This window comes from Lagopus muta, chromosome 12, assembly GCF_023343835.1.
Source record: "Lagopus muta isolate bLagMut1 chromosome 12, bLagMut1 primary, whole genome shotgun sequence".
Taxonomy (NCBI): Eukaryota; Metazoa; Chordata; class Aves; order Galliformes; family Phasianidae; genus Lagopus; species Lagopus muta.
Window position 1 is genome coordinate 9855237 of NC_064444.1, and position 27876 is coordinate 9883112.

Consider the following 27876-nt stretch of genomic DNA (forward strand, 5'->3'; position numbering starts at 1 on the left):
AAAATTACTGTTACAGAAAGACAGAAACCACGGAAGGACAGGAGACGTTTGCTAATAATCGCTTAAAGCACTTTGATGCATAACGTCCTCGCATGCTGGAAGCCCACTTAGTTATAGCTTAGGCCTGGGCAGCAAATGCTGCCCATTTCCTTACTCGAGCGTCCAACAAACATCTGCAGAACCGGTTGCACAGTGGAATTTTCTGAAGACATGACGTTCGCGCTGTGAACCCCGCAGATCTGCGCACGTCTGAGGCCGACCTCACAGAAATCTCCGGGGCGGGCAGCGAGCGCCGCGCTGCCGGCGGCCCCGGGGGTTACCCGTGATGACCGATCCGGCGCGGAGACGCGGAGCAGCGGGAGGCGAGCGGTGCTCGGGGGTCTCAGCCGGACTCGCCGCGCCTCAGGGCAGCGCGGGCCGGGGAGGAGCCCCGCGTCCGTCAGCCGCCGCCCGCGTCCCGACTTCGCTCCGCCACGCCAGGGCCGCTCCGCCGCGGAGCCTCCGCGACGAGCCCGAGCCACGAGGCGGGCGGCCGCGCGGGGCCAGGCGGTCCGTAGCAGCGAGGGGCACGGTCGCGGGGCGGGGCGGCCGCTCCCCGCCCGCCGGGGGTGGAGCCGGGCGGCGCCGCGGGGCAGCGCCGACATTTCCCGTGGGGTCGCGGCTCTCCGCAGCAGCACGGCCGAGGACAGCTCTCTCGGTCGGAGATGATGGACGCCCTGCCGGCCCGCGGCTGCCCGGAGGAGGACTGCTACTTTCGGAAGGTGAGAGGAGGGCGGAGCCCCGGGGTTCGGTGGGCTCTGGAACTGCCGGCGCCGTCCCGATCCCAGGCGGTTCCGCCGCCCCCCGGGCCGGGCTCGCGCGCACCTCCTCACGAGGAGCCCGGTTCCGCCTGGCGGCTTTTCTGCCTTTCCGTCCCTTCGTTCTGTCGTTCGCGCTCCGTCTCCGCGCTCGCTCTCGAGTAATTGCCGCGTGTAGCTGTCGGAAGCTTACTCGAGCGAGGCGGCGAAGTTAGCAGAGTCGTTAGGAAGCCTTTAATAAACATCTGCCCTCATTACTTCTCAGACGACGTGGGCGGCTCGTGCCGTGCCCGGGCTCTCGGCACGGCGGCAATTACCTCTCTGCGCTGCCCGCGGCGCTCCGCTCGCGGCCCGCCGATGCCCGCAGAAGCGCGTCCGAACGGCGCTGCCCTGCAGCGGCTGGGAGCGGCGCGGTGCTGCCGGAACGGGCGCTGTCGCGCGGGGAGCCAGGCGGGCTGAGGTGAAACTTCCCATCTCGTCCGGTTCTTTCATTTGAGTAATCCTCATATAGTATCGGGTGAGTAATCACTTAGCAGTCCTGAGCAGGAAATCGCGAAGTATGGCAGAGCTGTAATCGTTCTGAGTTCTCGTAGCTGTGCTCTGTAGCACCAGGTGCTGTGGGCTGCCGCCGTACTTGACGTGTAAGCAGAGCCTCGCAATCCCAGAGAAAGCCGAACTTGTTAAGTTAGATACAAGTTGTCCTTTTCTCTTCTTTGCCTTGTTGTTGGGGTCCGGCTGAAGTCTGATGGCCAAGCTGTGTGCTGTAAGGAGTGGGAGGCATACGCTGCACTCAGACCGGCCATAGGATGGGGTCCTTTCTGGTTACAGCATTGTACATTACGAATAAGGTCTCATAAACAGCATCAGATCAGAGCCATCTCCATGTGCTGAAAAGTTATGGTGCTATTCCTATATGAAAGTACTCAAAGATAGATCTTACACCTTGTTATGAACATCTTCCCCACTTTTGGTTTGCTTATCACAAACAAGTGCAAAATGGACAGAAATCCAATGTTAAATTTGGATGAGCTGGGACTGCACTGGCACCTTTTCCTCTGTTCACTCAGGAGATCTTTGGAAGGCTTGTCTGGCTCTTCGGTACCATTAATGCGGTTCTAAACGTCAGATTAGGCTAAAAGCTGAAAGCCTTCTGTCCCTAGAAGTTAAATCTAAACAGAAAGCCAGTATTCCTTGTTACACATTAGTTGAATGGTCTCAAAGATCAGAGCTTTCATTCTAAGTAGATTCAGGAGAAGAAAACAAGCAAACAAGAAGAAAAACCTGGAATCCTGAACAGACTCACCCTGTGAAGCCAAAGCATTAACCTGGACAGAATATCTTTCTTTGGACCTTACCTGTTCATGCTAGATGGCTTCGTGTAACAAACTGGTTATTGAGCTAGTCATGTGTGTCCATGGGCTCCCCCACCTCTCCAGAGTCCCTTTGCATTGTTTTCTGTTCCCTTAAAAAAAAATAAATAAAATCACACTCTTCATTCCCTGAAGGAGTCTGAGGTTGTTCTACTTGTTCTGCTGGTGCAGAAACACACCAATTTCCAAAAGCCATTGCGTGTGTTTTGAGATGAAAACATTTACTTAGTTGACCTTTCTAATGTATAAGCTGCAGAGCAAGATGAAAATACTTTTTTGTATCAGGACTGCTCATAAAAGGGCTCCCAAGCATTCTGTATGCAATGAGGTTGTCTTCAATACTGCAAAAGACTTTTATATATACTCTGAGATCTTAATATTGATAAAATTGAGTGGTCCGTACAATATTCATTTGTTCTATGCTTTTGATATATTTTTGTGATAAGTGGATTGCTGTGGGACGTTTGCTCAAAGCTGACACAGTGCCCTTTTGCAGCCTCAAATACAGAAGAGCAGACAATAACCCTCGCTGTACCCAAGATACAAAATGTAAAAACTTATTTCCTAAAGTCTTATTTTCTTTTGGGTGGAGACTGGCTTTGTGTAAAGGGCAACAGGCAGAAATGGTGTAACAGAAACACAATCCTGTTTCCTTCTTTCACTCCTGTTGCCACACTAGGAAGTTAGGCTTGCTGTGACTGCCAAGTCAGTCCCAAGTGGGATGGCTGGCATTTTCTTCTGGCAACTTTCCGTGCAGCCCTGGGGCTCTCTTCCTCCATTCATTCCCAGCCACATCAGCAGCAGCTCTGAGTCCATTCTCTCCTTTCTCCTCATGGCAAAGGCCCCTCATCTTTGCATATGCAAACTATGATTTCCTTTAAACCATTGACTTCCTTTGAGCTGGTTCTGAAGACCACTCCTCCCTCCCCCCTTTTCCTTTTATAATACCTAGTTTTGAAATAATTATGCAACCATGCAGGGTATACACAACTCTGTCAGTAATGACACTATTCCTCTTCTCCTGGCATCTCCCCTGAGAAAGGGGAACCTCTTCAACTATCTGATTAGCCACAACTAAAATTCTGAGAGGAATTTTAGGTTTAAGAAAAATAAATCCTGCTGTTGCTCTGAAAAGGATATGGCAAGGTGGAAGGGGCACCCTACTTGGGCTTTTCATCAAAGAGGAGATGGAGATTCTTCTGGAAGTTTTTTTTTTTTTTCTTTCTTTCTGGGAATACAGTGCCTAAGGAAACTGGTTCTGCTATTGTTCTGTCTATCTCTGCCATCACATTTGTAGTTCATTATACCCTGTGGTACAATATCAGGGCAGACTGTACCTGCAGTTCTGTGCGCGCTCCTGGATGACCAGCCTTGTGCCACAGCCTTCTTTGCATGGAGTTCCACATTCTTCTCCTGGCTCTGGCCATGAGCCTGTGAATCAGCCATGCTTATACCATACTCTGTCAAGATCCACTCCCTGGAATTTTTCCCATGAGGGAATCTACGGCCAGTGAGAAGTACTGACAAAACTAAAGATAAGAGCAAAGAACTTGTTTTGAAAGCAGAGCAAGGCCTTCACATAGAAGGATTTTTTGCACAGTACTTAAAGGCCCATCCTCACCTACCATTTTGCTTACCTGAGATGCTTATTCCACTCCAAACGACGTAGCCTGCCATAGCTCTGCATCAGATTGCTTGTTCTTCATTTACACAAGTTCTTGTGAGGAAAGCAAAAGCAAAGAACACCTTGAAAGAAGAGTTTTCTTCATTCTCTTTATTCCAGAATCAGCCCACTAAACCAGCATGCATTAGCAGAGTAACCCAAAGAGCAGTCAGTATACAGAATTCAGGGTACCTGTGAGGCTGTGCTTGTCCACTCACAGGATTCAAAACAGAGCGGTGATCTCTTGGTAGAGTTTCATCAGCCCTAGAACATTGTTTGGTGAGTAGAAGCAGAGCAAGGAAAAGATTTCTAGCAAACTTTTTAGCATATAACTTTTCTATTTTAGTTAATTGCATTATAATGCCTTACACAGATTGGAACTTTTCAGGTTTCTTAATTAGGAAGCTGCAATAGAAGGAAAAACCCACGTTTATTTTTCAAACTTACCTTTTTTGTAGGTCTTCAGACACATACTGGTACAGCACTAAGCATCCTATCTTCAATTTGGTTGTCTTGGAAAGCTGTATGGACAGGCCGAGCAGTTGAACAGATAGCTTAAAGAGCCTTGAAATTCATGTCAGTTGAGTGAAGATAATTGCTTTCTTTTCCCTTTCTGAAAGTCTGGAGACAAGAAAATTATCATGTAGACCAAGCTGATTCAGAAGGAAGAAGGCATGGTAGTCCTTCCTGCCAGGATGAAAAGGCTAAAAACAGAACACAAGTAGTTTTGTAAATAGAGTGCCAGGCTGAAACTAACAGTGATGGTAGGTATGATAAGTTGCTTGTGAATCAGCCCTAATTAATCCTCTCTCTCGTTAGCTTTTGGGCTTTCTTGTGGAGGATTTGCCCCCTGCCCTGCTGTGATTTATGGATCAGTTTACCAACCTGCTACACCTGTGCTTCCACTGGGGCTTAGCTAACGTGGCTGGTTTTAGTCATTAGTAGCCAGGCAACAATCAACATTAGCATTGACACAGCAATATTTATTTGCCTGTTTGTTCTCTCCCTGCTCGTCTAGCCAGGCCAGAAGCAACATTGACGTGATTCACACCCGGCATCAGGCCATGCTCTGTCCACTCATTATATACAAATTAAACAAACCAAAAAACTGAAAGTAGGCCTTCATGGCCAAACCAGGAATCATTTGGAACTTGGGTCATCAAGGCACAGGCTTCTCAGACCCAGTATTAGTTTTGATTTGTGAGTGGTGTGACAAGATTGTATAGATGGTATAGAAAATGTTTGGAACAATACAATTATTAATTATAAAACATTATTGTTAGTCTTTGAACACTTAGAACTGTAACATACCTGAATATGGAACAATTAGATCAGGCTCTGGAATGTCAGTTCTTCCTTAACTCTCTCCTTATTTTAAGCACAGATTAAAAACATCTACTGTTGAAAGGTTTGTGGTACGTGCCTAAGATTTCAGCATTGAACTAAGGGAATCTCTCAGAGATGCTTCAACTGCAGTAGTAGGAGATGGTAAGGAAATCATCATTTAGGAGCTATTCAGAGTCCTACTGGAACTACTGGAGTGTCAGTGGTGCCATGTACCATGACTTCTATAGCAGCCAAGGAATTTACCTGCATGAGTGAAGTTGCGTACAGGTTTAAATGCCTGGGGGCTATGGCCATTTGCATGCTCTGCAGGGTACAAGCAGCACAGGTCACACTGGCTGGGAAGGAATGTTTTATTTTAAGTAAGAAGGCACACCCAGTTTCAACTCTGTGTCACCCTGTGTGTGTGACTGGTCTAAAAGTTCAAACCACTGCCTCATAAGTCATATTCATGCTAATTTCAGATGCCTCCTTTGATTGCTCATTGTTAGGCAGTCACAATTTTTGTGTGCATCGCAACTTCAGTTCTGATGTTAAAAATACTCCTGTCTTGAAGAAGGATCTGCCAGGCACTGAAGCTAAATGCAGCTCTTCTCTGTTTGGGACCTAGACTTTTGACAGCTTGCTTCCTTCTGTGGTGGGCCACTTCGAAGCTTGGATAAACATGAAAATATTGCCTGTGTCCCTTTAGACTGGGGATTTGAAGGCTCTGTCAGGTGGGAGGTAGAGGCAAGATGCTGTCCATTGACAGCTAGCCTGCAGTGCCCAGCTACAGGCTTGTCTGACTGTCCTCTTTGTGTCTGTGTAATCCATAGAATAAAATCTCTCCCCAGTCCCATGTGAGCCCCATGGAGCCCATCAGCCGCCCTGTAGCTCTGCTTTATCTCCTGCTGCGCCCCATCTGAGAGGCAGAAAGTTGCAGCAAGATCCCAGAGGCATTCATTATGCTGTTTGCCAAATAAGCATGTGTGGGATAATGTTTAGAGGGTTAAAAGTACAAGGTGAGATATCCAGCCTCCTAAGCTCAGGCATTAATTCTAACAAGAGATGAGCAGGAATCCCACTGGAATCTGTCTGCATGCTCCATTAATTAGTCAGAGGATTGCTACGAAATGTGCATAGGCCCTGCACAGCCTTCATCAGCAGATGTGTGTTTATTTTTCTCATACCAATGTCTGTTTCTTCTGAGCACATATCTACCAAGGTACACATATAACATATGGTAAGAAATTGATGTGCGGCCTTGCTTTTGGTAAGGACATAATAAAAACTTACCAGCTTCCTGACACTGCAGTTCAGCCAAGCAGGAAGAAATGAAGTAACTAGCTAACAACTTCAGGTTTTAAAGAGACTGTTGTTTTTTTTTTCAGAGGCTAAGAACTACAACATTTAAGCACTTCAAACAAACACACCTCTTCATGAAATGCAGCACTCTGAGGGGAAAAGGGCTCTAAAACTGATAGCAGAGTTTGAAATGTCTTTACAAGAAGTATATTTACTCTTTTTTTTTTTTCCCCATCAAAACATGCAATGAAAACTTCAATCATACTTTATTCTTGATCACTTTTGTGACTTCATTAGTAATAAGTCACTTTGTTAATGAACTGATAACACTGCTAGTGTGTGAGTGAGGGTAAAATCCCCTTTGCTCTCCGAGTTGTCTTGCATCTGCAAAGAAATAAACAGTAATTAAATGAAACATCTCTTATTCTGTTGACAAGAAATGAAGCAGTAGGTGTGGAAACTGCTGGGAAGTTTGGCTGCCAGCTATTTAATGTACTGAACATAAGCATTCTTGGGAATGTCCATATGTGAGCCACCTACAAATGGGGGCTGAGAAAGGACCTTTGTCGTGCAGGAAGACAAAATGGAGCTTTTACTCAGACCTATCTCTTAAATAATGTTTAAGCACACAGAGGTTGTGATTTACACGAGGAGAAATCTTCTCTGGATTGTCTATTTCCCATAACATTTCTTGCTGATGTTGGTTATTTTCAGCGCTCTCTCTGCATCCTTGTACCGTTCAGTATTCTGGCATCCTATACAAAGAAGAGTTGAAGCCTGCACATGAGCATAAACTAGCTGAGCATCCCCATATGCTATAGAGGGGATCTAAAAAGCAGTTTTGCATGAGGTCAAATGCAAGCTCCTTGTTGGCCTTGAAGTAGATGGGAGGTGTGTGCAGTAGAAGAGCCTACTCTGAAAACATTCTTCTGTTCAAAGAAAGTCTTTCAGAAGTGAAGCACTTGAGACACAAGGGGGTGATCCTGATAGTTAGTCAGTGCCTTCTCCTTTTAGGCCTCAGGGGATTCTTTTTGCACTGGGGCATCACACAGTGATTAGAGGCTGGCCTTGAAATGAAGGGAAACACCTCTGCTGCTTTTGTTCTTTGCAGAGTTTGAGGTCACTGCAGATTTGCACTCAGTATTCACCTGGAGTCTGTTTGATTTCTGGGCTGGATCTTGATTTGACGTCCATGGAAATAAACCAAACACTGCTGCTGAGCTTTGTTGGCTCGAGGATCGGGCAGGTGATCTTCCTGAAAAAGTTCCCAGGAGTAAGGCTGCAAAGGATTGGAATGACAACAGGAAACTTGTTGTGCGTGCAGAAAGGGCAGGGAGTTCTAGGGAGGAGCTGCAGCCCTAGAGAGAAAATGAAGTCTGGGCAGGGGATGATGCACTTAGGAGGGGTGCTTAGACGAAGGGGTTTGGGAAGAAGGGCATCCCAGGGGTACAGAGATGAAAGGCCCAAGAATAAAGTGTTCAAGGTGAATACAAGATGCAAGACAAGGTCATTGGCAAGGTTCAAGTGCAAAGGAGCATGGATAGACCAGAAGGAGAGAGACTTTCAACATCAGTAGTAGAGAAAGACTATACAGTGTAAAGTGAAGAAAAAGCAAAATTGGAAGAACAGCAAGAGCCCAGAACAAGATGCAGGCTAAGAGCAGAAAGCATCCTGTAGGTGCAAGGCCATGTTGTTCCTATGAGTGTGCCTTGCTTTTGCCTCTGAGTAAAAATGTGTTAAAGGGCATAAAGTATTTTGTACTTCAAAGACTACTTTTTATCTGACATGAACAAAGGAAATTGCTAAATATGCATGTACTCTCCAGTAAAAGTTCATCTTCTTTGTATTCTGTTTGTTACCAATGCTTTCTCATCAAAGAGAGTATGTAGCACACATCCACGTTTTGGCCTTCTGCTGAAATTGGTGCTTCATTGTAGAAATGTTTCTATGATGAGAATAATTTAATGTGACATGTTTTTTCAAATTATCTGGCACACGATGCTTCAGAAAGCATTTACACAAGCTTTGTGTCATCTTACCTATTTATTATAAACTTTTCAAAGTAAGGATTTAAAGTTAACTGTATTAGGCTATGTGCTTTCTCAGATAAGCTGATATAAACTGGATTGATCCTCTTGTTTCTCTGTTGCCAAGTTAGTTTGCTTTCACCTGCCAACCCAAATAAAAATGTCGTGGTCAGAACTTTGTGTTCTATTTAAATACTTGTTTTTGATGTGCTGGTATGTTATTGCCTGACCACTCATAATTAGGGCTTGTTGAGAAACTTTTCAGTGCTATTGTGTCTCAGCCAGATTTTTCCAGTTAACATGTAAGAGGGGGATCCCAAACTGTTCATAATCTAGTGGCTGGAGGACTTGTGGGAAAACTTGCATCAGACAGATTTGAGCCTTTTTAGTGTATAATGCAAGATTCAGCAGGACCCAGTTAAACTTCTTAACAACACCCAGCAAGGCCACTCGAAAGGGCGCACTTCATTTAAGGGTAAACCTTAAGATGGAGTGATCTGTGTGCTTCAGAATCAGTAGACAAGGCTGTGGGGGTGTGCTGGTCAGCTGTAAATGAACATGAAAAAAAAAAGGTGGGGGGCAGAGGCAAAGAATTGGAAAAAAAAAAAAGTGGAAGGATTCTGTTTATTAAAAAAAAGGTGTTAAGATTGTGTTCCTCCTGGAAAGAACAGAAGTCAGGCAGATACTCAGTTCTGCTTGTCCGTAATCGTTTTATCTTATCAGTGCTCTCTCTGAAATACAATGGCGTGGCTCTCCTCATGTAAATGTGCAGAACCTTTGTTCTTCTACTTTTGTGTAGGTTTGCACGTACACAGAAGTATTCTTGTGAATTGTGGATTTAATGATTTACTTTTTAAGGGCTCAGTTTGCTAAGTATCTGAAGGTGCAATAACCATCTTTCCCTGTCCAGGTCTGTTGTTCCTTTATCCCATATTATTCCATGTTCCATCTTTTTTGATGTTGAGGCAGACATATGTAATCCTTGTTTGTCCAACAGATGATAAGATAAAGTAGTGGGCAGATAATAGTTGGCACTGTGATAATATACAGATGAAATATTGTACAGAGTTTATTCATATTTCACATTTTTGGTGCAGTATGCAAAAGTGATGTTGCGTTAGGGCAGGGCAGACTTAAAGATCTGAGAGCATTCCCTAGATCTGAAGAAGACTGATGCAGATAAGCAGTACTGTGCCAAAAATGAGCTTAAGGTATAAAGAAAGGAACTGGGGGAAAGAGGGGTGGGATTGTACTGAGCACCAGAAGGAACAAGAGAAGAGATCCTTTCAAAAGTTCCTAAGTCTGTGGTGCCACAAATCCTGCTTTCCGATAGAGTTGTATTTCCAGGCTTTATCTCCCAGTATGAAACTCAGATGTTTTGGAAAGGTTAAGCAGAAGCATTAGTAAGATTTATTGCCTTGCCAGGCAGCAGTTTTACAAAACCTTTAGGAACTTAATAGCGTGCTGTCAAATTCAGTTGTAATTGGACAATAGCTTCAAAGGATTTTTAGGAGGGAACAGACTGGCTCACATGTGCATAAGCTCTAAACCAAATACTTTCAGCCTAGATTTTAATGTCGAAAGCTTTGGTTACAGTGTTCCTTACGCTTTTAATAACCAAGTGTGAGAAAGGAAACGCTGTCAGAACAGTCATTTGTCATTGTTGTCAACACAGGTAACCGGTATTTGTACAGTACCCATGCCAACGGAGTTAGTTCAAATGCAGGATTACTCATTTTTCAGAATGCTGTAACAACAAAACTTGTTTCTTTCATTCTAGGGATGTAATCCTCTTGCTGAGACTGGTCGAAGCAAACTACAGAATCGAAGAGCTGTCCTAAACCAACAGATCTTGAGAGCAGTAAGAATGAGAGCTGGTGCTGAAAACCTGTTACGGTATGTGCTGCTGCTTCGCAGTGCTTTAGCCTGAGCAGCAAAATGGGTTTTTGTGTGGGGGAGGAGGGAGACTTACATAATTACTGCTGGACGCTTTGTGAATCTCCCTGCTTGTCTCTGCTGGGACCTTACCTGCTGTAAAGTGCGCTTCCAAAGCTGCGCTGTTGTAGCAAGTGGCTGCATGTTGGACTTGCTCTACCAACCTAACTCCGTCTTGCTCTGTTTGATCAACTTTATTGCTAGTAATAATGGCAACAGAACCATGTTGAGGGCAATACAGCCATATTTGAGATGTTTACCTGGATAGAACACCAGGGTTGCTGAGGGAGATGCTAAAATCCTTCCTGTGGGGGCTGGTAAGCTAGACCAAACACAGAGCCTTAAAAATACTGTAACTAAACTGCTTCTAGCACCAGAGCTCACCCAGTTATCTACATGGTGCTCAAGATCCTTTCTATTCTGTATTTACATCCAGTGTGGATTATGCAGACAGCAGATTTAAACCCTGCTCAAACTAATCAGCCTCAGGAATACAACAGAAATAGAGAACTTGCAGATAAAGCACATTTATAATGTGAAGTGCAAGGTTAGAATTTAATCCTTGGGATTCCCAGTTCTTCACTGAGATACTCTGCAAAACTGGAGGATGTGCCATGAGAAGCCTAGATGTATCATAAGGTTGTTCATGAATATTTATGAAGGTTAATTTTAACTTAAAGGTAAATATAAACGCTGCAAATTTAAACTTATTTTTAATTGTTGTTGTCGGATGATAATCTATCTAAAAAAGGGGTGAAATATCTTCAAGCTGGATATGAATCACTCCAGTTCACGTCTGTACTTACTGGTAATAGTTTAAGTCTCTTGTAAACAGTAATGCTGGATGGAGAATCAGGCTAGAAGTATGGATATAATGAAATATGTAAATAATAAGTGGCACAGAAATGCTGTATTAATTTCCGTTGTGCTCACGGTCCTAGAAGAATGTAAATATATGGATGGCAAAGGAACAAGCAAATCCTATTTGCGTAAGAAACAATATTATGAACATATTGTATTACAAAATCTTCCTACCTGTATCCCTGCTAGTAATGCATTATGTAATAACAGCTTCCCCATAAAACAGTTTTCTTTCATTCTTAAGATCAGAAGTCGCAGCGGATCATTGTTCAGTAATGAAGTGGGCGAATCTCTTTTGAAAAAAAACTTCCAAATTCCCTTCTCTACCCATCATCCTCTTCTAGGAGGAGACCACATAATCTTAAAATAAGATAGGGATTGTTTGTAAGATGCTTTAATATTTTTCATTAATGTATCTGAAAATGATTCTGACTCTTTATCTCATGAAAAAATTAGCACGTGACAAACCTTCTGTGTGTCTGCATGCTGCTATCTGGAAACTATTGTCCTCTTTCGACAGAAAAGCTAATAAGTTCTGAAACATGAGGTCTTGTATCATCTCTTAAGGGGATAAAAAAAATCTGAACAATGCTGAGAATGCTAGCAGAGGGGTCAGCTCAGCTTATGTACAAAACCTGTTCCTCAGCAATAAAAAAATGATGTCTCTTTCTTTCTCCAGGGCTACCACCAACAACAAAGTACGAGAACAGGTACTACTGGAACTGAGTTTTGTAAACTCAGACCTGCAGATCTTAAAGGAGGAGTTAGAAGGACTTAATATCTCAGTAGAAGTTTATCAAAATACGGAGTAAGTTTCAAGTTTCTAAATTATTAACAGAACTTGTATTTAGCACTGAGAAAGGAAACTGTTTCTAGATGAATCTGAATGCTGGACAATAATAACCTGAAAGAACACAACACTTGATAGGAAGAGAACATATTTGATGGTAGATTTGTTGACTAAGGGTTAGTCTGTGTTGTTTGTCTTTCACTTGGGAAAGGTATGTGCCTCTAATCCTTAGATACAGAGTCCCTTCGTGAAGTGGATTACGGTAAGAATTGAAAGGTCGTGGGGCAATATGGAGAAACACGTGGGACCCAGCAGCATTTCCAGTACTTGACTAACTGGTTCAGTGCGTTCTAAAGAGAGCAAACCTAGCGAATCTATCTATTCTCAGATGCAGTATACACAACAATCCTCCTTAACTGGAGGATAAAGGACCAACGCTGCTTTTGGAGCTCAAAGCAGCTTTGTAATTCTTAAGATGTGTACTTCGATGGCAGAAGGCATAAACTAACAGGCTAAAAAGAGATAGATGAAATTGGGATTGCATCAGGATGTTATTCCAGCTTTAAAAAGTATGCTAAATTTCAATACATTCCTCAAACATAAAACTTTGAAGTTAAGCATTATTCACTGCCTGAATATTGCAAAGATTTCTCTACTGGTTAGATATCTTACTGCTCCTAGAACTAAACTTTTAATATTTGATTAACATTAGCAGCTCAAGATGCAAACTAAAGTGCTTTGTGGAGGGGGGGATAATTTTTGTTCCCTCTTAGCACTTTTCTCAGTCAGGGTTAACTTCTGGATGGATTATAGAGAAGCCTGAATGCTGAGGAGCTAAGCACAGTTTCAGTGGGGTAGGTTTCAACTGAATTCTAACCTGATGCAAAATATCTACATTTCATTTTTCTCAAAAGAAACTTTGTACAAGTTCCTACTGCCCAACCCCATGGCAAACATCGACAGCTCTATTTGACAAAAGAAGTTTTCTGTTGAAAATTTTGCTAGTCTTTATATACATATGTCAGCAATTAAGTAGCAGTGAAAGTTAAGGCTGTGGGAATGAGAGACTCCAGCTGTGGTAATCCTACCTCTAGCTGAAGAGGATTCGAAGTATCTGCATTCTCAGTGAAGAAGGAGCAGTAGGTCATGTCCTAGGGTGGGTAGAATTGTTGCAGCTGTGTACTACTATGACTTCTCTCCTGATCCCACTTCCCAATCTGTTTTATGTTGCCTTTCTGTTGCTGTTCATTCTAAGCTGTAGATGCTTTTTACTCGTCATCCACTAAATTAATCCACACCCTCTGCAGCTGCTCTCTGGCCTTTTGATAGCAAATAGCTATGAACAATTATCCTCTGAATCTTTTGTGCATGCAGTCATCACCATGAGGTCACACCCATGCTACTAGGTTACAGGGTATTGAACTGCACCAGTTGGAAGTGTTGGCCTTCCCAGTTACTGCACACATCTCAGTTAGATTGAGGAACTTCTGCACTGATAAGGAAGGTCCACCTCCCTAACTGTCCAACGCCTCCCTGATGCAATCCGTGTTGACTCCATGGGTGTGACACCTTGGAAACTTGAAAAGCAGAGCTTCCTCTGAGAAACAAATACTGATGTCAGCAGGAATTGTGGGTGGCAATTCCTGTAGGATTCATTAAATCAGTAAGTTAGGATTTTGCTTGCATGTATCACTTCCTTTTGATGGAAAAAATGTCGACTCAAAGTGATGTAAAAGTCTTGTGGCTTCTTCTAAATGCCTCATCAAAAATAAAATCATTTGCACTGCCTGCAGTGATGTTTTTTCACTGTGTCTCAGAAGCCCTTTCCAAGCTAGCAGAGCTGCTTTCTGGGTCATGTCAACCAGTTCTAAGACTCCTCCACTGCTAAGGAAGCTGCACTGCTACTCCCATCTCCCCCAGGTAGACTTTTCACCAGTGAGAAAGATTTTCCTCTCTTTGGTGATAAGACCATACATGAATCACACCCACGCCACTTTGTGCTGGTAATGAAATACTCTGATGATTATGCAGCTTGGAGGAAAAAGGAAAATATCAGATAAACCTCATAATTGCCAGAAACCAATCCATTAAACCTACTAAACAGACTATGTACCTGGAAGCAATTGTGATCTCACTATTTTGTAATTGGGTAATATGCTTAGAGGAAAAGCAGTATATGTAGTAGAAGTAGTTTCCATGCTGAGGTGTAAGCGGTATTTTCTTTTTTTCACTCATTGATGGTTCCATTGACTAGTGTTTAATAGTGTGATCCAATTCTAAATCCATATTCTCTTGAAGTTAGATTTTTTTTAATGTTCCAGTTCTCATCTTTATTGTCCTTTGATATTTTATAACTGGAGTTGTTTATGAAGTCAATACCTTGTCTAGAAGCTCAGTTCTTCTAGTTTTAGGCCTTTCATTGTTGATACACTCTGGCCCTGCTTTTCCCTGTTAGACACGTATCAATTCTCTATATGAAAACATGGGTAGCATGTAAAATACTAATGATGGTTATTGTTAATTACTGTACCTCAATCAGGCAGATTCGTAGCAGCTGTCCATATAATTGTGCAGGTATGTAAAGGCAGAGCCGAGTGGCAGCAAGCCAGCTTTTAGGAGTTGCCTTTTCTTAGTGGAAAAACAGACTCAAATGAAGAATGCACCTCACTCTTTCCTCTGGAACTCGCAGGCTTTCTTGGGAAGGACAGAGCTTTTGTAAACTATACACTTTTTGCCTTAACCCCCATTGACATGCTAGCTTTCTGTCAACAAATGAAACTAAAGTAATTATCTTATTGATTTCCATAGAGGGACTTTCAGCATTCCCTTGGTACCTCTTGGCCTTAAGGAAACCAAAGAAGTAGATTTTACGCTCCCCCTGAAGGTAAATTTCCGAGACATATTTCAGAATAAATAGTTAATGGAGTAATTTCCACTTCAAATTTGTTTGAAGAAGTAGTTTATGTATAATTTTGTTGTTGTTGTTGTATTTGTCTTAGAACTGAGATCCCAACGTGTTTAAAAATTACCCAGCCATTAACTGGGCTGTTGCCCTGCGCCTTAATTTACATTCCTGTGAAAAGAGAAGTGGGCATGCAGAAGCTGGTGTGCTCAGTGGAGATGAAGGTTTTAACATCTGTGCAGTGCTTCACACGCACTAAGCACCACGTCCTTTAAGTCAGGCAGATCTTCCTTGTTGAGAAGCTGTGACAGTCTAAACAATGTAAAAGAATTTTGTGTAATTTTATTCTTCTCAGCCTGCGGTGAAACTATGGGATGGTTTTGTCCCTCTAGGGATATTTAGATTCTGTCTTTATTTTCAGACTTATGTTTTATGTTTTAGGTGCAGGAGCGCTTTAAGCGTGTGTGATTCTAAGTAGCATGTGACTTGAAAAAGACAATTTCTTCAGTTTTTCATTCCCCTAAGACTGGTGATTCCCCTAAGGCTACTCCAGATGCCAAAGGAAGCAGTAACAATGATTGTACTGAGCATAATACAGTGATATTCCAGTTTCCTCTAGCCAAGCCAGCTCAGTTGGGAAGCTGTGTGCATAATTATCACTGCTTGTTGTGGGCTTTGCCAGCTGTTTGTGCAACCTTCTGTATTTTTGGACTACTGTGTATTGCACAATGCAGATTTTACCTCATGGAAAACTGCTTCTTGTATAACCATAAAAGTTGCTGCTTTTACATCTGCAGGTTAATTTCTATGCCAGGTTATTGAGCCTTTGCAATTTATGGCATTGCAACTATGTAATTTCAGTGGAATTGACAAGAATTTGGCAGTGTCTTTCTGTTAACGAGTTTTTTATGGTGACTTGATTCCCTTGTTATTTTAACACACAGAGTTCATTTGTCCTTTTCAAAACCATTACATGCTGTTGTTTTAAAACTCAGTGGAGTTGATTTAATGATTTCCTGATTCATTTACACCTTTTCTAGGACTTTATTCTGGAACATTATAGTGAAGACAGTTCAGAGTATGAAGATGAAATAGCAGACCTCGTGGATCTGAGACAAGTAAGTTTACGTATGGCATCATGAGATTTCTTCCATGAGGTCTTCTAACCTAAAGTTGTAAATAATAACATCTGTATAGAATCAGTGTATGTTTTGTAGCTTACCATATTCATATTGACTTCATTTCTGAGATATGGAACGTGAATCTCTGCTGTCCCATAGCTTTACAATCTTACGTCTCCAGTATCATACATACAATTTCTTTGTACCTTTCATAAAATACCTGCAATCTCAGTTTAATTAGCTGCAAGACTTGCCAAACAGAACCTTCTTTCTATAAAGATTATGTGCTGCTTTGTGCAAAAGAAGACAGGAATAAAAACTTCTTTGCAGTTCATCCATATGGCCTCAAGCTTACTGTTCTCACATTCCCCACATTTCTGTGGTGCACAGAAGTCCAGAGGAAGTAGAGCTTTATCCTTGGCATTTCAATATTCATTCTGTAACCCAAGCAAATGCACCATATTCTGATTTGTTGCATTTTAAGGCCTGCCGCACTCCTAGCCGCGATGAAGCTGGCATTGAGATGTTGATGAGCTATTTCCTTCAACTTGGTTTTATAGAAAACAGATTTTTCCCACCTACCAGACACACGGGAGTGTTATTTACATGGTAAGTGTGGAGTTCATGTTTGTTTGTTTCCACCCCCCAGAGCACCGTTAATCTTTAACTGTCTTCAGTTTAATTTGAAGCATTTCTTTGTTTTTCCCCACCCTCATCCCACTGTTGTCAGTGTTTGTTTTTGTTTTTAATACGAAGTGTAAACCTGACTATAATGTAGCCCTTTTCATGCTGTGTTAAATTATGATCTGGGTTACAGGTTTACACAAGGGAAAAAGAACCTAATTTTAGACAAGTGCACATATTCTCCTGGACTCTGAACTTTGTTGCCTGAAGCAGATGGGGGTCAGACCTTCCTTCAGTTTGTTGGGTACTTGGGCCAGGAGTGAAGAGTGACTTACTTTATTATAGTGGAGCATTTGCTAAATGTTTACTGTATGTATGAAGAAGGATGGACTCCTGAATTCAGAATTTTGATTTTTTTGATTGCAAGAAGGGGACAACTGCAGCGCAGCCAAGAAGAGCCATTGTATTCCCAGTCTAACTGCAAAAAGGAACTTCAAAATACTTGCAATGTAGGGTCTGACCATGCCAGTAGTTAATGCATGGCAACATTTAATAGTGCATCCTAATAAAAGCTATGAGAACACAGTGACCACATAGGAATATTTCCCCAGTATGCTCTCAGCCCCTGAAAAGTTTTATAGGCACTTCATAACATGCTTCTGGAGACCCTGCTTAAAAGCCTTTTGAAAGTTAAGGCTTAAATACATTCTCTGTTTTGCTCTAGTCTGTGGCACCTATATTGTCCTCAAAGAACATGATGGTATTTCTAGCCACCTTTTATTTTCACTGCAGCAGAACAGCTATTAGGAATTACACTGTTCTTTTGGAAAAACAGAACAACAGTACCTGTATTTCAGTGGACTCTGCACATCGTAACACGTATTCTCATTATTTTTCCAAAGGTATGATTCCTTCACAGGTGTTCCCGTGTGTCAGCAGAATCTGCTGCTGGAAAAAGCGAGTATTTTATTCAATATCGGAGCCCTCTACACCCAGATTGGAACAAGATGCAATCGTCAGACCCAGGCTGGACTTGAAAATGCTGCTGATGCTTTTCAGAGAGCTGCAGGTAGAGATGCATAAAAACTAGGAAGAACTTCATGCAAATGTTCCTAATCTCAGCCTGACTTCCTGCAGATTTCTGCATTTCCCACTGACTTTTTTACACAGAAAAGATGGAATAGGGAAATTTGAGAAGCCTAGTGAAGGACTGAGATGAAGCTTTAATTCAAAACCTGGAAATGCAGTTCAAGCATGCTGGTAAAGACAATGAATGCTGTGGTTAACGATTAACGAGCTGTAGTTCAAAGGTCTGAGTAATAGCCCTAAAGCTGTTTCGTTTTGTTCATTCTTTGTTTCATGTCTATAGCTGCTCTAACCTCAGTGATACTACGCTGGACAAGAAACAGTTTTAAAGGATGGTAAAAGGCTTAGAACTTAACTTTTCATATGGTCTCTTCATAATTAATCTCGCTTTGTTGTCTGGTGAAACTTGCAATTCATTTCATTTGACTGCATATTTTCCATGGAATCCAAAGGTGAACTTGGAAAACAATCTCTCTCTCAAGCAAAGAAAAATGAAAATTTTTCTAATGAAGGGAATTGGGTGCTCTAAAATAACATTACAGAAGCTGATGTTTTTTCTTCAAGTAGATTTTCTAATTTTTTGTAAATGTCATCTGTACCACAAATACTGCTTAAAGACATCACCTACGTAATTAACACGGACTGTAAGATATTTTTGTGAGCAGCTGTTTTTCACTGTAATAGTAGCTTTAACAGCCACAAATTGTGGACTCCTTTTGAATACATAGAATGGCTATCCAGAAGATCTGCTAATATTTCTTCATGCATTTGCTAAATAGATTTTGGTTTTCAACCTTTGTATTTCATTTACAAGAAACTTGAAAGAAATTTCTCCAATCTGCTGCTACTTCTTCCATTTTGCAAGAAAAGTAACTGATTCTTACTTCAGCATACTTACAGAGCAGAACTAATTCACAAATTGAAATGCATCATCTGTACCACAGTACCTTTGCGGGGCCCTGAAGCAGAGCACTGCAGCGGCGTTTCACTGTACCTGTGTGTGATGTAGAACATGTGCTAACCATTGCTCTGTTCTGAATGGAAATTGTTGCACAGAATTTATCCTCAACAAAGCTTTCACTGTGTACAAGGTCCTGTGGGAGCAGAACTGTGTTGAGAACCAAAAAAAAGGGTTTTTTTTTTCCTGTACTTCCAGTTGCTTTCAGTTGGGTACTCGGTCAGTACGTGTCACACCATGCAAGAGATGCAGAGATGGCCAAATTTGTGTGAGGATGTACAAGATAAAAGATACCAACGTCACATAGAAATTGAAAAATACCAGAAAGTGGTGGTAGAAAACATACTGCAACATGGCAGAACAAAAAGAAATGATAAGATGTGAGATTACAGAAGGTGGGACGCTTAGAAAGCAGAGGCCTTATCATTACGCTTGGTAGCATTATCAGCAATTAGCAGGCGAGTAGAACCAACTAAAACAGTTGGATGACGTGCGTGCTGAGGTTACACTTTTGTCCATGAAACTGTTACTTAATATTTGCACTACAGTTAGTGTTTGTTTCTAATTTGATAAATGATAAAAGTGATTAGGATGTTGATGGAACCAAACATCTAGAACAGAGCCTTATTTTTCCCTATTAAATATATTGTTCTAGTTTACTTAAAGGGATGGAACTGAGCTTTTATTCAGATACACTGTGAATTTAGCAGCAACTACAAAGGAGACATAATTAGTAAGTTTAAATACATTTTTCTCCCACCACTGAAAGGTTCTACTACTTAAACTTGTGCAGATGTTTTTTGTTTCTTGTCCTGTATGTGGCTCTGGCCTACCATTCCCATATAAAAATTGCATTCAGTTCAGCATAGCTTTCTGGTCAGTGCCAAGAATCATTACAGGCAAATCTGAAAGTACTTCTACCCTTAGAAGCTGTACCTTCTGGTGCTCTCCTGAATTGTAATTTTGAGATCTGTGTGTTTTATAGGAATGTAAACCAAAATCAGTAGGTCACTTTAATTTCTGCGTGCACCAAGAATTCCTCAGATTGCTATAGTTCAATATGAGCAAGTATGTTTTCAATCTTCTTGTCATACATGGTAGAATTAAGATCAGTTCTTTCTGTTTTTGTAATGCCAACGAATAATGTTGTCATTTCAGGAGTCCTAAGCTACTTAAAGGAGACCTTTACTCACACACCAAGTTATGACATGAGCCCTGCTATGCTGAACGTACTCGTGAAGATGATGCTTGCTCAAGCTCAAGAGTGTGCTTTTGAGCAGATCAGTCTCCCTGGAATACGCAATGAGTTTTTCACACTAGTGAAAATGACACAGGAAGTTGCCAAGGTGAAATAAGAGCCTTCATATCTACTCTTTCAAAATAAGTATTTCCACTGCTGAGTTACAAGATAAAGCCTCTAGGAATATTATCAGAATTTGTTAAACCTAAATGTTAACAACCACTACTGAAAACCCAAAGTAGCAAGGGACAGCACTGAAGTTGTATTGAGAATTGCAACCCTTCAGAAGATGAAAACGTGAATACCTGCAGTTCAATTATCATTACATTAGAATTATGAGCTATTTTAAGTTGAATAGAAACATCTGAAGAACACTTGGACAGCAAACTTGTCAAAGGATTTTTTAAAAGCAATTTAGTATATTGTTCTTTCAAACAGTACAATCTTGGCCACAGTTCAACACAGAAAGGGGCAGGGTTGTTTGCGGGTCCTTCCATTAACTGCTCAACGCTCAACCTGTCCATAATTTCCCGACAGCTTGAGGTTATGCAAACTTAAGAACCTAAAGTCCAAAAGAAAAACTGAATTGTAACTGGGAGAAGGATGAAGAATGAGATTGGTAGGTAGTGCAAGGCTGTCTTGGAACTTGTATGAAAAATGGAGTGGTGGGCTGTGCCTTAGAAGGTTGAATTAATTCTTGATATTGTTGACGTCAAAATGAGGATAGGCCAACAGATCGGGATATGCTTTCTGAGCCAGATGTATAAATGGCTCCATACTAGCTCACATGGGCAAGGCCTTTCCTACCAACCCTGCAAAGCTGCCATGAATTACTTCTAGAGTTGTTAAGTAGCAGGGAAAGATTTTGGGATTCAATTAAAGCAGCATTTACTGCTGGAAAAGCTATTTCCAAAAAGGAATCAAGGATAGCAGCCAGATTTAACTTGACCATACAAACTTAAGGGTGGATGTGACTCCACAGTTTCAGAAGCGAAGTGCAAATCCAGTGAAGTAATTGACATATTGAACTCTCTTAGCTGAATTAACATGATGAGATGTATTTGCAAATTAAGTTTATTATATGGCATTTTTGTGGAACTCTGAAGCCATATTGATTGACTAACTTAATCCATCTGTTCTTGTACAGAATCAGTTCTTGTTTTTTTGTGAGAAAAAGAAATCAGGTGGAAGTTCATTTTTTCTTAAAACTTTGTTTCAATCCTTTTCAACAGCATTTGTAGCTTTTTCTCCTCTTTGATGAGATGCATGTGAAATTGTCTTAAGGCTTAATATAATATCCCTTGGTTGAGTAGCTGAGCTCCTACCAAGTAATGTTAACTTCTCATACTTCAATTCTATGCTTTGTTTTAGGTGGGAGAGGTTTACATGATGGTTAGCACTGCAGTGACTCAGGAACCAGTCAAAGAAAATATCCCGTATTCCTGGTCTAAACTGGTACAAATAAAAGCAGACCACTACAGAGCTCTGGCACATTACTTCCTTGCCACCATTCTGTGTGACCATGAATGTAAGAATGGTAGATTTATCATATATTCATATAAAGAACACCAGCAAATGCAATAAACAATTATAATTTCTGTGAGTAAGACGAGGAGCCTGGAACTTTGTGATTTCAGTCTGTTATTTTGTGGTCATTTCTTGTTCAGATACGATCCAGTCTTCTTTGTCCTTCACAGAAGAATGGAAAATTCAATACACAAACTTTTGCAGAAACAGAAGATATGTTATATCCATTAATGCATTATATGCTACTAAGTTGTTCAATTCTTGTGATTCTGTTCTGATATATAAGCATTTTTGCATCCTGATAAAACTTACATGAGCTCTAAAAACTGGAAATTCACATCAGTATATATCTGTAAAAATATTTGACCAGATTTGCAAAGAAAGTAATAGCTACTGCACAACAATAGACCTAAAGGAGTGGGCTATGAAGAGATGTTCAATGACTAAAATTCTGTGTCAATTCTTGCAGTGCAGTCCAATGATGATGAAGATCAGCAGGAAAAAGCCTTATCTCAGCTGTATGACTACATCCCAGAAGGTGTGATGATTCTCACCATTTTAAAGGACAAAGTTCAGAGAAAACAACTAGGTAATTGCCAGTGTCATCCGGCTAATGTATAAAAGATGAAAATAATCTTTATGCATCTGTGGAAGACAACTCAGTTCTGTTTTTTTTTTCAGGGAAGGCCCATTTACACAAAGCCATTGTTTACCACGAAGAAGCTCTAAGAGTCTGTGGTTTGTGCAAAAAACTTCGAAACATTGAAGTTCTTCTGGAGGTTCTGACAGCTGCACATAAGCGCTCACTTCTCAAATATGCTCAGCAGGAGACAGAAGATGACTTTCTCAGTCTAATCCAGGCTCCAGATATTCTTCGTAAGTATCCACAGTGAGAAATAAAGGCATCTAACAGAGTGTTTCATGATGATCCCCTTCAAGGGACTAACAGAATAATCTTCAGATCACACTAAGAAATCTAGGAAAGGCTTGAAAGAAAAAAGGAGGGGGTAGATAATGGATGTGCCTGAAGGAGGTAAAAAAAATGGTGTTAGAAGATGAATTCTTCTGTTATCTGTTGTGGCATGAAATATTTGCATGAAGGATGAGATAAGTACTTGCATGGGGATATGACTTTATTATACAATTTCTCTAATATTTAAATATATTTAGATGTTTACTTATCTGATTCTGTGATACATGTGTATGTACATGTATACATACGCATATAAAGAGGACAATATCAGTGTTTTGTTGGAAAGGATTATTTTAAACTTTCTGTATTGATACTGTGATTTCTGAAGGTATTTTTTAAGGTCATTTAAAAATTTGTCTTGCACATTTCCACAAAAATGAGTTTTTCTACTAGTAAGAATTTAAGGTAAATTTCTATCTAGCTTAGAACACAAGAAATTCATGTCTTAACTAATACTGGAGAGAAAATGAATGTGCTTTTCTTTTTGTTTTAGCTAAAACAGAGCATAAAGTAGAAATGGTTGCTCCTCAGTTTTCCAAGGTGAAAGTTACAGACTTTTTTCACAGACTGGTATGTAACATGCTAATGCCCACCAGCCTCTCATGCACGTTATGTGTAACCATCAGACAAGAAAGCACTACATGCTTACTGCTGTGTTACCTGCAGGGCCCGCTGTCAGTGTTCTCAGCCAAGCAGAGATGGACGGCTCCACGTATCATTCACTTCCACTGTGAAACAGGAGAGCTGGGATTCAGCCTTAAAGGAGGTTCACCAGTACAGATTTACGGTCTTGATCCAGTTTGTTCTGCAGCAGTAAGTAGATTGGTGCAATATTAATGATTTATCTTTAGCACTGCAGTCTTTTAAAAGTGGTTTTAGTTTGTTCATATCTGCATGGAGTATTTACTGAGATCTAGTGTGTGTCAGTGTAGTCAATTAATGCAATCTTAGTACAATATACACCTTAGTTGCTAGAGAATCTATATCCTTGACATCACATTACACTACTGTACATTTCTTTCATTGTTTTCAGTAGATAGAAAGTCCCAAACATAAAAAAGCAAGTATGTTATTCCCCATCTAATTTGGGAAACTGGAAGAAACAAAGAAAAGTAGCTACAACAGTAAGGATGAGGCTCAGGATGTACCCGAGGAAAAAGAACACTTCAGTGGTTTTTGATATGTTGTCGTTTTATGAAAGGGAATCAACACACTGAGGTTACTACAGCATAGTTACAGCAAAGGCAGAAGCAACCACATAATACAAAAAAGCTGACAGAACAGAAATAGAAACTGGAGAACATGCCTCATGGGAATGATAAGATAACAAAAAAACTTGGGATTTAACTTGGGAGGAAAAAAAAGGATGTAAAACTAGCCAAGAGAATACCAATATCACATGTATCAACAGTAACTCCACAAAGTATGTAATTTCTGTACTTGAAATATCTGCATCTTTTTATGCTAGTTATCAGTTTTTGTTCCACATGTCTGACTAGACAGTGGCTTCATGGCTACTGTGAGGGAAATGCCTTTAGGGCAAATACTGCCTGATGATAAGAAACATTTTAGTGGCTTTATGATTCCTGATGGTAACTCATGCACAATTTTTGACAGTCAGCGGGCCTAAAAGACGGTGATTACATTGTTTCAATTGGTGGAGTGGATTGCAAATGGCTTGGAGTGGATGAGGTTCTGGAAAAATTCGAAAGTGTGGGAGAGCAGCCCATTGAGGTTGAGGTTATCAGCTGCCAGGATACAACAGCATCTGCGGTACGTAATGAGGCAAATACATTTGTGGATTTGATGTGGGAGGCTTTTGTTGTTTTTTTTCCCCTCTGGCTTCACTCCTGATTAATGTTTACTTTCAATTCACCTAGATATCCCACTTTGCAAGTGAACAGATAGTGCATTTCAACATCTGGTGCTTTTTAAACAGTCCATTTAAAATCAGTAGAACTTGCATCATGACTTAGAAAGCTAAAGTGAAGTCTGTGTGCATAACAATGGTTTGGGCAGTTTTTTTTTTGTTGTTGGCAGCTTTACTTTTGTGTCTGTGTGTTAGTGGAACTACTGGGATTAAATATGCCCTAGAATTCATATTGCAATTAATTTTCCCCTAACTTGTTGCAGAGAATTTAAAAAAATTACCATCCTGTTTGGCACAAGAAGAGCCATAATGAAACAATAATTGAGTGCAGTAGAGCATCCAAGTCTACATGCTCCTTTTCTATTTGCTGTTAGCATAAATGACCTATATCATTTGTAGAAGAATTTACAGATTGGTGTGTTTTTATCTTGGGGTATTTTAACTGTCTAGTCAGTCACAAAACTGCCATAGAAGCTTTAGACTAAGGAAATGTGATCACAAGTTTAAAAAACGTTAAGCCCTAAAAACATTATTTGTGATAAGGGAACATGTAGTTCAGCTAAATCCAGTGCTTCATGCCTCTAGCATTTCCTGGCAAGCTTAGACACTAGAATACTTGTTGCCTTAAAAGTGATCAAGGTGCCCTCACTGCCACTGGATTTCCTTGTTTGAAATCCATTTCACTTACTGACCACAAGGAATTGCATGCCTGTCATTCCAAGCTGCTGCTGGACACAAAAGGGCTACATTACAGTCAGGCACAGCTAAGAAAAGGCAGAGGGCTGCGCCTGCCAGATAACCCAAAACATTCTACATTGCACTTGTAATAGCTGCAGTCAACATGGAGTTTGTTCAGAGCATTTACCAAAAACTCTAAAGACTTTCTGGACTCCAGGGACAACAGAGACTCGCCTTGAGGGATTTGTGCAAGAACTGCATGCCCAAGTGTTGTAGAGAGGTTGCTGTATATGTCATGCAGCACTTACTGGCTTTTGTGTAACTGTAACAGCACCACCACTGTACAGGGACTTGTGAATCTTTTAGATTTGCACAGTAAACCCCTTCAGTCTGCAAGGGCAAAACACCAGAAATCCCAGCGCGCTGAAGGACTTTGTGTTCTGTACTAATTAGCACAGAATGCTTGCTGTAGTCTGCCTTGGAAAACTATTTGCACAGTAATCTTTTGTTGTCTTCAAATTGTTGACCCATTTTCAGTGACTGGTGCTTATAATTCTTCTCTCTTTCCTACAGCATAGCAAGAGTGCCACTTACTCTGTGGGAATGCAGAAGACATACTCCCTGATCTGTTTAGCCATGGAAGAGAACAAGACTGATCAGGCTAAGAAAGCCCCACTCAAACTGCCTTTTCTAAGTTGGGGAACTAAAAATAGACAGAAGGCTGCAAGCACCCTCTGCCTTCCTTCAGCTGTGGCTGCAAGTTCTCAGGTTAAGAAAAAGTTTTCTCCCTTCACGTTTCTGGGTACAGAAAGTTCACTGTACTGAATCTTTCTGAAGGAGCTGTTACCATGAAGTTTTTTCTTTTAAATGTATATAAAACACATTGATCAATGTTGTCTTTATCTATACATGTGTATAACTTCAGACAAGTGCCACTGACTTCGCTTACTATGAAGATCAGAGTTTGGCAGAAACTGTAGAACTTGAGTCAATTTGAAGGTTAGAACAAAATGGTTTGAGAGATGGAAAAAACAGTTTGTTGATGATAAAATGGCTTGCAGAGACAGGATTCCTTTGGAATTTCAAAATACAGTATCATCACCAGTTTTTGTAACTATTGTAGATGGGAGTTATTTATTACAAACTTGATGCTGCATGCAAAACAGTAGGGAACACAGTGAAGGATGATTTTGCTGTAAAAATGTAGAGTTCATAATAAGTTGCTTAACACTACTTCACAGAATTATCTTAAAGAACAAAGGAGAGAGGAAGCTGTTAGAGAAAATAGCTTTCTGCAAAGGGTGGTCTAACAGTTGTTCTTATGCATAAACGTTCTCTGAGAGCATGAGGTATATTCTGTGGAATAGCTGATATGACTTAGCAACAGAATTAGAAGGCTCAGAAGTCATACAGTCTTTTGAACTACAAAGGACTTTGACTCTGCTCTTTTCTGATCGAGGTTACGTGTGCATTATTAAAAACAGGTTGTATGCCAGACTTGAAATTATTTAACCTAGTTACAAGATGATCTGCATTTCATTACTCTTGTTAAAATTGATAGTTGTGGAACAAATCTCAAAACTGACATTTTCTAGTATATTGACCAAGAATATGTAAGTTGTAGTGACACTTTCAAAACATGAGGAAAAAAAGTACTTAGAAATCACAGTGGGAGACTATTATTGTGCCAGGTAAGAAAACTGATATGAAATCTTCTACTTCTTGGAACATCTCATGAGCATGTATTGACAAGGAGATGAAAAACCTCTGAGTATTTCTGCTAAACTCTTCTATTTTATGAAATTAATTGAAAGTTGCTAACACGTTAGTGTTAGTTAATGTTGCTATCTACAGAGTAGATATTTGCTGTTTGATACTCAAAACTTATGGGAAAGCTTGTGTCTGGGTGTAAACTTCAGAGGTGTCATTTTTAGTTTCTTAATAATAGGTGTAAATATGTTAATGACTTATTTAAGAATAAAAATCAGATGCTGCCATTGGGTAATGACTCTGTGATTCTACTGCTGCTTGGAAAATAAAACATGTTACAAGTTTTTACTACTTTCTGGTAACATACCCCTGCAGGTTTCTGTAATGCTCCTTTCAATAAAAGTATCTCCATTCCTTAGGTCTCTCAGCTGCATGCCTTCCCCTTCCCACCATCAGTGGTCCCTGAGGAAACACAGGGCTGGGGGCCTTCTTCACACTCGAGCAAAAATTGGGGCTTTAAGTGCCATATGAATCCATATTTACTATTTTCTAGCAGCTATTTAAAGATTAACTTTACAGTGAGTGGCAGGCAATAGCTAACAAGATAAATACTCATTTCACAGCAAATTAAGACTTCAGCACTTTCATCATATGCTTCTAATGATATGGAATATACAAGGCTATTTTAAAATCCTATAAAATCAAAGTTTGCCACAGATTAATGCTTCAGCCTTTAACTTTATTAGTACTAGTTTTTACTACTTCAGTTGGAATTTATTTGGTGTACTGAGCCAGGTGGTCACTGGAAGAAGTGCAGAATGTACTTTGGTGTTTGCCTTGCACTATCAATAGCCACACACGTTTTGGGTGTGAAATCCAGTCTCCATAGCAACATCAGTAACCAGTGACAGAAAAAAGCTAAAACATTTATAATGAAGTTCAAGTATTCCCTAGTGAGAAAATAGTATCTTGTTTTCTAGTTCTGGAAATTCTGATGTTTACTATCAGTACATAAAATAATGTAAAGCCATCTTGTAACTGTATTTTCAACCCAAGAAAGGAATCAGTGTAAGTAACAAATCCATCATCGCATGGATGATTAAGTTGGTTACAGAG

The 27876-nt window shown here is 40.7% G+C and overlaps 1 protein-coding gene and 1 long non-coding RNA gene across 6 annotated transcripts; one reads left to right on the top strand and one right to left on the bottom strand.

Annotated features, from left to right (window-relative positions):
* Window positions 1-611: 611 nt before the first annotated feature.
* RHPN2 (rhophilin Rho GTPase binding protein 2) lies at window positions 612-27174 on the top strand. Its single transcript, XM_048959010.1, has 15 exons — window positions 612-761; window positions 10266-10381; window positions 11961-12089; window positions 14880-14955; window positions 16014-16091; window positions 16579-16703; window positions 17621-17787; window positions 19921-20108; window positions 21374-21530; window positions 21999-22118; window positions 22211-22405; window positions 22996-23072; window positions 23169-23315; window positions 24120-24275; window positions 25624-27174. The coding sequence occupies exons 1-15, from the start codon at window positions 705-707 to the stop codon at window positions 25873-25875; spliced, it is 2040 nt and encodes a 679-aa protein (XP_048814967.1). The 5' UTR covers window positions 612-704; the 3' UTR covers window positions 25876-27174.
* Window positions 2159-4665, bottom strand: LOC125699461 (uncharacterized). 5 transcript variants are annotated; one of them, XR_007379568.1, is made up of 6 exons: window positions 4588-4656; window positions 4278-4451; window positions 4023-4094; window positions 3805-3884; window positions 3505-3696; window positions 2159-2259 (listed from the first exon to the last, which is right to left on the bottom strand). It is a non-coding gene; the product is annotated as an uncharacterized LOC125699461 (long non-coding RNA). The 5 variants fall into 5 exon arrangements; XR_007379565.1 differs by having other exon boundaries at window positions 3505-3598; window positions 4278-4665; XR_007379567.1 differs by having other exon boundaries at window positions 3505-3644; window positions 4278-4665.
* Window positions 27175-27876: the final 702 nt, after the last annotated feature.

Bases quoted from the DNA above. Each gene is read 5' to 3' on its own strand.
- RHPN2 (XM_048959010.1), top strand. From the start codon at position 705: ATGATGGACGCCCTGCCGGCCCGCGGCTGCCCGGAGGAGGACTGCTAC. The intron at 23,073-23,168 runs GTATGTAACATG...TGTTACCTGCAG, and splicing joins CAGACTTTTTTCACAGACTG to GGCCCGCTGTCAGTGTTCTC. The intron at 24,276-25,623 runs GTACGTAATGAG...TCTTTCCTACAG, and splicing joins AGGATACAACAGCATCTGCG to CATAGCAAGAGTGCCACTTA.